This window comes from Harpegnathos saltator, unplaced genomic scaffold, assembly GCF_003227715.2.
Source record: "Harpegnathos saltator strain DR-91 unplaced genomic scaffold, Hsal_v8.6 scaffold283, whole genome shotgun sequence".
Taxonomy (NCBI): domain Eukaryota; kingdom Metazoa; phylum Arthropoda; class Insecta; order Hymenoptera; family Formicidae; genus Harpegnathos; species Harpegnathos saltator.
The window spans coordinates 1,079,203-1,089,150 of NW_020230076.1; the positions used below are offsets into that span (position 1 = coordinate 1,079,203).

Here is a 9,948-nt window from a genome sequence, read left to right on the forward strand (position 1 = left end):
CCCGTCGAGCTCCTCCCGGAGTGGGGCACAAACGCATGCGACGACCAGATGAAGTACGGGGCCGGTCAGCTGAAATTTAAGTGATTAGCACTCGCTCGATCAGTGGAGTCCGGATCATTGACGGCGCTTGATCGTCGTTCTCGCGAAACCCATCGATCCCTCTCGTGGCGTGGCGAAACCGCTGAAGGCACATTCGCGATCTTTGAGATCGGTGATTGCAGAAGGAGGAGAAGATCTCCAGAGAGATTCAGCGATATTAAAAAGAAATTATCTGACTGATTTTGAAATTACATATACTCGAGCTGAAACTCGCACGTAAGAGGAAAAGAGAGAAGGAGACAGAGAGAGAGAGAGAGAGAGATTACTCGTGAAAATTGGAGCTCACCGCGATTCAGAGGTTCCACTCTAAAATTAAGCAATTAGCTCGAGCGAGAAACTTTTTGAACTCGGCGAGATTATTCTGCGGAGAAGCGGGGACTAATTAACGGCTCGCGATATGCCGCTGTTTATTTGTGTGTGCCGCGCGATATAAAAAGCGCGTTTATTTCGAAGCGGTCGCTGAATATCGAGACTGTAGCCGACACGAGCCGCGTCGCGGCTATCGCTTGATTTTGCGTCAATCGATTTTTCATTATTATCACTGATATCACGCGGCTGACACAGTAGCCAGCAGTGATGAATCGCCCCGCCGACGGGACGGACATTTGAGATACGAAGAGCTCACGAGATCTCGAGACGTCGGGAGGTCGAAAGTGCCGGGAACGTCTTCTACAATCGACACGAGGACAATCGGGACGAGGCGCGCCCCACCAATCGCTCCGACAACGCTACAAAAGAGTTTAGAACTCTCGGTCTTTATAACCGCCAGGTAGTTTCCGTGAAGTTGCTGTAAAGTGAAGAGTCGAGAAAGGACACGCCCCGAGGGTTCCCGGGCCGGTTTCGCCGTCCGTACAGTTACAATCAAACACGAGACAGAGACATCGATCTGAAACTGTGATAACGTGACTAACATTTACGTAGCGCGATTACGAAGCAAGGCCGCTACGTGCGAAGCACCCGCGGCAACTGTACATTACGAGTTAGTAGCTTGCTCGACGGTAGTGATTCTGGTAGTGATCGTCAGGGACTCGAGCGACAAACATGTTCCTCAAAGAGATGTTCATACTGGCCCAAGCGGCCAACATCATGGTCAACTTGAATGACACCGCGAATGTCACCACAACCGAGAACATCAGCACCACGACCTTGTCACCGGAGGAGAAGGAGAACAAGTTCAGCGTGGATGACGGTAAGTACTGCGACTTGATCCATCTAGAATGACAACAACCCTCAGCCTAAAACCGGAGAAAAATGCAAAACGGCGATTCTGACAAACTCGACGTCCCCGGGCGTTGCGCAAAATCACACTCGACTCGGAAAGATGACATCGGGTTCAGCGAGTAAGAGCAGCTTTCAGAGGCGAGCTATCGGAAGAAAATCAGCTCTTTGCGGGAAATAAAGGAAATAAGGGTCAGGGTGCGTCACGTGCCGGCGATCGCGTACTGCGCTAATCGCCGATTCAAGCCGCGAAGACGAAACATCCACGTAGTATTCGAGGAACTGATAGAGCCGGCCGACAGAAATATCGCGGACGCGCCGATAACCCCTCGCGAGTACGGCAATTCGTAATGGCTCGAAGCCCGTCGTCGATGTAACGAGGAACGGCGAAACTCCAATAACTCAGATACGCTCGGATCGAGGACGTAAGAACCGCGCGGTCGCTCTGCGCCGCGCCGAAACTGTACGTCAAATTGCCGGCGGATCGTTAACGTCGCGCAATCTCGGACCGGTTCTTCGGGTCGGCTCGTTCGGAAAGGGCGCGCACGGAGGGCCAACGAGCGTTTTACCGACTTCCTTTACCTCATTCTTCGGCATTTTCGAGTCGCGATCCCTCCGTCGAGAGAGAGAAATGCGCTTTTCAGACATTGCGCCGATCGCTCGTGCTCGCAGAGCTCCATCAGGGGATGATTAGAGAATTAATTATCGGGAAGTTATTAGGGAGAAAATGCCAGTGTCATGTTCAGGAACCGCGACTCTACCTTTCTTTCGAGACTCCGCTTGGCGTTCTCCGCGCCCGCCTCGTATATGACAGCCCGATACGTACAGACGCGTACCAGCGGAGTCGCAGGCGCGTCTAACACCGCCGCGTGTCTCTCTTTCCATCCACCAGAATGGTACATGTGGCGATGCTACGTGCCGTACGGCTGCTTTTACATCGGTTCACCCTGGTCCGGGGACAAACGGCCGGTGTCCATGTTCCCGGTTCGCCCGGACGTCATCAACCCTCGTTACCTCCTCTACACGAGGGAGCTGGGCGAGCACTACCATAAGCTGAAGATCGATCGCTTCAAGACGATCCAGGAGGCGCCTCTGAAGAAGGACAAAAACTTGTACTTCATCATTCACGGATTCCTCGAGAACGGCGATAAGACCTCTTGGATCTTGGTGAGCATGAATGAACGATGAATTTTCCCCGAGCGGCGCGAAAGCGTTTCCTCGCTTTCGTGAGGAGTAAAAAGCTCTCTCGCAAGCTTCGAGATACGCGACAAAAAGCCGCCGGCTTTGACTCATCCGGCGCTCGAATAGAGCTCGACTTGGTAGACGCGTGCGCGTTAATTCGAGCCGGCGGCTCTCTTCGGCCGGTTTGGAAGGAAAATATTCATCTCCCTCGTATCCGACTTCGTCGGAAGTTCGTGCTCGCGTGCGCGTAAACATCGTCTCGCTCGTTTGAGCGTATCTCGTGCGGTCGCTCGGGGAAAAAGAGTTCTCGGCTCGCGATAAACACGACACTTCTGACGTCACGTCTCGACAGAGGATGGTGAAGGAGCTGCTGATACGGGAAGACTGCAACGTAGCGGTCGTTAATTGGATCCGCGGAGCCGAACCACCCTACACGCAGGCGGTGGCGAACACGAGACTGGTGGGCGCGATGACGGCTCGCCTGGCTCATCAACTCATCACCGTCGGCGGGATCGCGCCCGAGAAGATGCACATCATCGGACACAGCCTGGGTGCTCACACCGCCGGTTACGTGGGTTACTATCTGAGGACGAGCTACAATCACATCCTCGGGCGAATCACAGGTGAGACTGCGTTGTTAAGTCCGCGCGAGATTCGCTAATTAGAGTCAACATCTAATGAGCCAAGCGCGTGTCGCGATCGATCGTTCGATTCTGAAACTCGCGAGGTGTCTGTGAATGAAATAATTTCTCAACGACGTTGTACGACACGGGAGGGTCGGAAAAGGCGGAATGGATTCAATGGGAAAATTATTTCTTTCAAAGAGACAAATACCTCGTCTCGGGCTCTTGCTGTGGGAAAAGTATCGCGCGTGTTCCTCGCTCGCGGGATCACTTTAATTATATAATCCTTCTTACGATTCTGCGGTCTCTACCGTGACCGATGGTGAGATTACTGTTGCAAAATACTTGGCAAATTTGCACGATGTCGGGGGGGAGGGGGGGTTGACTTAATTCGTCGTCGTAAAAGGTGATAAGATAATCCCCCGAGATTATCCGCCGGAGAGGCACGAGGCGCGAGGTCGATTGCGACAGCGAAGTTGCCAAGAGCCTCTGGACGCGAGGCTGCAGAGGCGATTGCGACAGCGCGTAGTGAGATGAGGAAGAAGGAAAACATGTCGCGTCGCGGCGTGCGACGTAATGAGAATATGCAAATCGCGAAGGAGCGTCCGACGCGCGTCCCGGCGCGTTATCACAATCACACGTGCCCCGCGCACGTGCTCGTGCGTTTCTTTCCCCCGCCGCTCATCCTGTCGCTCACGCGTCCGACCGCCAAATAATCAATGTCGACTGAGTCGTTTGTCCCCCTCCTGCGGCCGCGGACAGCTCGGAGGATTACGAAGATGGCCGATTGAATCGCAAACGACCAGGGTAGCAGTCGTCGCAGGAGAGGCTCGAGCGCGAGAGAATGCGATCGCACAGGCGCGGAATCCTGCGGAAACAAGCGAACAAAAGGAGAAAAGCGAGAGAAGAGAAGGAGAGAGAGAGAGAGAGAGAGAGAGAGAGAGAAAAAAGAGAGAAGCAAGCACAGGCTCGTTCGATCGCGCTTCTTCTTGACCCGCGCCCTCGCAGAGGCCTCGCCGGAGCCGGAGAATTCATCGCTCGTTCGAGGAGGATCGGTGAAACTTTTTTTCCAGACGCGGGAACGCACGGCGGCCGACAACAAGCGGACGGAAACGTAACGACGCGCGTATAACGACTTTAAAATCGTCGGCCAAGTACTTTCGTTGTACCTTCTGATTTGTATCCATCGGTAGTTTCACATAACTCGCGACTCGGGCTCGCTCGAGCGAGCGAGCGGGCGTTTTTTACGCTCGAGCGCGCTTTTTACGAGCGGTGCGCGCTGAAATTAAAAACGACGATGATCATCTCTGGCTTCTCCTCCGCCTCCGCCTGCCGATCGCGTGATTCGTAAGTCGCATGACGATTGTCGCGCGATAAAGGGGAGGATGAAGCCACCCGGGGAGGATGAAGCCGCCGGCGCTGAGCGCCGCACGAAATTCCCATCTCCTACCCCTCCCTCCCCCTTCCCCGTTCCCTCCCCCATGGACGCAATCGATGCAATCGAACGCGACCGATTGGCGGCGGACGGGGTTCCGCGTTACGTAAGCTATCGATCCCATCGGGAACTACCAGGATAACAGAAGAAGGCGCGAAGTGTGTTAACGAGAGAACGGCGGGGAGGATATAATCGTCATGGCTGCAATACAAGCCGCAGAATTCACCGCGGGGCTGGCGAATAGCCGCCCTCTCTCCGCCTCGGCGCGGCGCCTCGGTGCCGCTCGTGGTCGGGACAACCCCTGGCCAGAACGAGGGGAGTTTCGTCGACTCGGCCGCCGGGTTAGTCGACGGGACCTCGTTTGCGCGTCCAGGATGGCAGAGGAAAGCGTGCTCCTAGACACGCCCGAAGACGAGATCGCGGTAAACAACCGGAATAAGAGCGCACGCGGACCCAAGAAGTGGCAGCAAGACGGCTGCCTCGTCCGAATAAGGACGAGAGGTAGACAATGGTCCTTGCTCGGCTGGAAGACTCACTACGTGAGAAGGCGCGCGGAATAGCGCGAGCAAGTTCGAACGTATAAAGGAACTTTTTCGTCAGAACGCGCGGATGCTCGAGAAGAGAGGTTAAATCGATATTCTCGCGTGGGTCTTTTTTCTTGATAACCGAATAAAAAATACTTCGGAATATCAGGTAGAAAAAAGATACCAAATAAAGTCAGCTGAGAACTGAGAGATATTCGTCGTACGTTGAAGAGCTTCATTCATTCCGGCAAGAGCGGGAGAATCTCACGAAGAATGTCCGAGAGAGAGAGAGAAAGGGAGAGACAGCTGCCTCGATACGAGAGTGCCGTAACGACGGCTTGTTTTCTACGCAAACTAAACTTTTAATTTATTGTCTCGACAGACCGAAAAATAACTTCCGCCTTTGCGCAACACGAGCCTAACGACCGCGGCCCGCGCAGTGCGTTACGACGCGGCATTTGGTAATCCTTACGCGATTATGCGCGCGCATCATGTTGTATCTTACAAGTTGGCCATTGAGATTCGCCGAGAGGAGCAGGTCCTACGCAGGTAGTTTCGCCTGACGAAATCGCGTTCTATCGGCGACCGATTCCCCGAACAGGCCAATTCGAAATTCTCGTCGCGCTACGCGTTAGTTACACGTGGCGCAACGCGAGCATTGCGAGCAAACAGGTGTTGGTACATCTCGATATTTCGCGACGTTTGTCATGGTTTCACACATTATTAAACATGTAGATTGCGATAACTCGAGGATCTTTCCACGAGACACGGGAGAATCTTTTTTCGTGTGTCGTGAAATTCATTCTCACGATAAAATCACTCTCATGTCTCGCACAGGCAGATTCGAGAGAGAGAGAGAGAGAGAGAGAGAAAGAGAGAGGGTGAATCTTCAAACGCTTCGTCGCAATTTCCCACAGCAAGAGCTCTTGTTCTCTCGCTACAAGTCTCAGATTTATTACATCGATAGATAGAGAATGACAAGTCGCTCTGGTCGTTCCTATTCGAATGCGAGGGCCGTTCCCTTCGGCACGAATTTATTCCACTGACGACGAGCCGTCGAATTCGTCCGTCGTTCGCGCTCCTTTCCAAATTCGTGCGACGAATAACGCAATGATCGCGCGCCGCTGCGCGACATTACGCTCGCCACGTTAACACTCGTCACGTTGCATTTTCACCGGCAAGGCCTTGATCCGGCGGAACCGCACTTCAGCAACACCTCGCCGCTGGTCCGGTTGGATCCGACTGACGCCACGTTCGTGACGGCCATTCATACCGATTGCAATCCTTTTATCAGCGGCGGCCTCGGCATCACGCAACCGGTGGCACACATCGATTTCTACCCGAACGGCGGCCGCAATCAGCCCGGCTGTAACGAGGGTGTGCTCAATTCCATCAGCATGGAACGCGGCAGTCTCATTCTAGGTGAGTTTCCAGCGCGCGCTCGAACGTTGAGCGAAAGTTGAGCGTGAAAATTAAGCGTGCCCTTCTAATTTCAAGTCGCCTGCGCCTGCATCGAAAGTGCGAGACACTTGGAATTAATAGAGCCGCCGTGATCGATCGCTCGCTCGCGCGAAGGGGGAAGGGGGAGAGGAAGCAGAGAGATTAACCGCCGTGTCCTGCGGCCTTTTCTCTCCTCAGGAATCAAGAGGTTTCTCAGCTGCAATCACATCCGCAGCTACGAGTACTTCATCGAGAGCATCAACAGCCCGTGCCCGTTCTTAGCCATACCCTGCAGTTCCTGGGACAAATTTCAAGAGGGCGGCTGCTTCGACTGTAAAAACCAATACTGCCCGAGGTTCGGGCTGGACGCTCAACCTGGAAATTACGAAGCGTCCGTGTACCTGATGACCGGAGGCTCCAAGCCGTTTTGCAGTTAGTATAACGGTTCCTTCGTCATCGTCGCGAGCTGCGTCTCTCTTCTCTGGGAAAATCTCTGGAATTTATTCATTACGACGATAGCTGGTCGCGACGATCGATCTCGTAATCGTGATTTCGCGTTGTGTCCGCAGAAGCCCACTATAAGGTGACGATCAACATCTCGAAGACGAACGAAAGCATGTCGCATGGCGGCGAGGTCGGCGTATTCATGGTGCTCGTGATCGGCGCGAACGGCAAGAAGACCGAGAGGATGCAGCTGAGCTCGACATCCAAGTACTACGAGCCAGGCAGCACGCACACCGTGGTGCTGCCCGGGAACATTGTGGACAAGCCGCAGTCGGCGGAGATCACCTGGGTGTACAAGACCTCGTTCTTCAACCCGCTCACGTGGCGGCTGTTTCAGTCGCGGGTCTACTTGGACTCGTTGACCATCGACAACCTCGAGACCGATCACAGGTACAGGTCGAGCAAAATCGCAAGTATGCGGCCTCGCGTCAGCAGCGCATAGTGAATTGACCATCCAATTGATGATTTTTCTTATTCCTTCCTTCGCAGCATAACCCTGTGTCCGGACGAGACGAAGACGCTGTTCGCGAACGAGACGAAGATCCTGACCTCGGAAAAGTGCCACCTTACGAAGCGCAACGAGATCTCCACGTGAGAAACCATCGAACGAAACCTGCATCGTATTCTTCTTTTCCTCGCAGCTCGGACTCGAGATGCGGTGTAATCGCGGCGATCGGAGACTTCAAGGTCGCGTAAGAACGTAATCTCTCCGTGCGCCTTCGCACGGAAAATGGACGAGGCTCGTCCTCGGTACGTCGCGGCGCGACAGACTCGACTCGTCGGGTTTACATCTCAATATCGAGCCGCGAAATGCCGAGTCTGCTCGGCAACACGTTGATCATTATTAGCCAAAGGACTCTCGCGAGTCCTGAAGCGTGTTATTTATTTTTCTCACGTAGATAAGAGTAAGAAAAGAAAAGCGCGATCCCACCGGAGCGGGATGTCTCGAAATATCAGATTAGTGGCATATTCGCCGTTCAGATAATCGCAGAGAAATCGCACGGCCGGCCTTACCAGGACGAGAATCGTTCTCGTTTCACCGCGGGCGCGAGGACTCCGCGGCGTTTCCGTCTCGAACCGAGTTCGCGGCTGTCATAGGTGAACAGCCGGTCGTGCGAAGGACCGCGAGTCGCGCATAATAGCGGCGGTTTTCCTCGAGACCAATGGCAAAGTCACGATCCTTTCACTAACATTATGCGCTCGTGGCTTCTCTCTCTCTCTCTCTCTCTCGCTCTCGCTCTCTCTCTCTCTCGCTCTCTCGCTCTCGCTCTCTCACTCTCTCGCTCTGTCTCTCTATCTTTCTCCACTCTGTTCTATCTGTATGAACGCTTTCCTCATCCTGCCGGATGCTTTCATGCGAAGCGACGCTGTCGTCATCGTCGTCGTCCTCGATGTCCTCGCGCTCGCATCGATAGTCGCACCGCCGCAGCCACAATAGCGACCGTGAGCGTTGCATTTTTCTCGTCCGTGTCTCGGAGCTAATGTTAAGATGAGCGTAACTAACGCCGCTTAACGACGTCTCGCTTCGGTGTCGAAGGTCTCGCGGTGACGCGGGAACGGCAATAAAGGAGAGACAGCGAAGAGAGAAGAGCTACACCGCGCTACTGGAATCAGCGCGCAAACACGCGTGCTCGATTATTCCGTTTTAGCGACAACACCGGCGCGTTGCGCGCCGGGTCCCCGTCATTTCGTAATTCCGCGCCGTCACGTCGAGGCTGTCACGTTGAGCAACGCGAAGTGGGCCGAACAAACGAAGACGCGCGACCGCCGCGCGTCATCCTCCAATTCGCGCTTCGATTTCTCGCCTTTGTACACGTGCGCTCACGTTTGCACAACGATTTTCACACGTTTTCTTCCGGCTCTCCAAGTTGAAGGCGCATCAAACGCTCACGATTGCGAGCCGCAGCCCGCGGCTTTGCTTGCGGTAAGAATCGAGTAACAGCACGTGCGAGTGCAACGACTTTTTATCGTCGTCTTACCCGACAGAAAGATGTACGACAAAAATATTGGCAATTTTTTCCCCGAATTCTCCGTTGCGGTTGATACCTCGGACGTGTATTGCTATAATATCGCTTTAGTCCCTGTGATGATAGATTACCGTACAGGTGCGTGGCAGGTAGCGCGGCTCGCGATCGTATAACAATTTCACGCGCTTCTAACTCCGTCGGGAGAAAAAATGTGTGCAAACGACTTCGCTTTGCACGCACACGTGTCCGACTGAATGTCAAAACTTTCATGATGGACGAGGGGCAAACGTTTCCCGAGTGTGTGAAACAAGTGTGTGTGTGTGTGTGTGTGTGTGTGTGTGTGAGAGAGAGAGAAAGATATCGAATAGTTTAGATCGAAAAAATGTTTATATTAAGTAAAATTCAACGCGATCTATTTAATTGCTAACGAGCGCGTACGTATTTATACATACGCATACGCACACAGATACTCCACCGCTTAATGCGTATTACCGGATAGATATAATAGTAAGACTATAGAATAATCGTATTACTTATGATAAGAGACATGTACATAGAAATAAAACGCGTTCACGAAGCATTACGCCTTCATTACGCGAGACGTCACTATACCCGCAATTAATTACGCGCTTTCCAGCCGTCTCTGTGAGCTATTAGAGCGGCGCGCCGTTATTCCGGAAGCGATATCTCGAGAGGTGATGCGAGGACGATCTTGACCGAAAGGAGAAAAGATCGGAACTTTCTACTCATATGCCTTCTGATACACGACGTGTATCCTCCCAGACTCCTCGGCGGGGATACGAAATAATCGCGCGCGCGCGCGCGCGCGTCGGGAAATAAGACACGGAGTGAACGACCGTGCGAACACGTGTGTCGCAAGCAGAAAAGAGCTTCATCGTAGCCGTAGTTGTCGCTCGTTTATCTTGAAATACCGCCACTTGGTGCACGCAGGCCGG

General features: G+C 53.4%; 1 protein-coding gene across 1 annotated transcript; it reads left to right on the forward strand.

The window, feature by feature from the left end:
* Positions 1 to 81: 81 nt before the first annotated feature.
* LOC105189231 (pancreatic lipase-related protein 2) lies at positions 82 to 9,583 on the forward strand. The gene is made up of 7 exons (XM_011151192.3): positions 82 to 1,288; positions 2,210 to 2,484; positions 2,852 to 3,122; positions 6,264 to 6,503; positions 6,720 to 6,953; positions 7,091 to 7,415; positions 7,515 to 9,583. Exons 1-7 carry the CDS (start codon positions 1,141 to 1,143, stop codon positions 7,618 to 7,620), a joined length of 1,599 nt encoding a protein of 532 aa, XP_011149494.1. The 5' UTR covers positions 82 to 1,140; the 3' UTR covers positions 7,621 to 9,583.
* Positions 9,584 to 9,948: the final 365 nt, after the last annotated feature.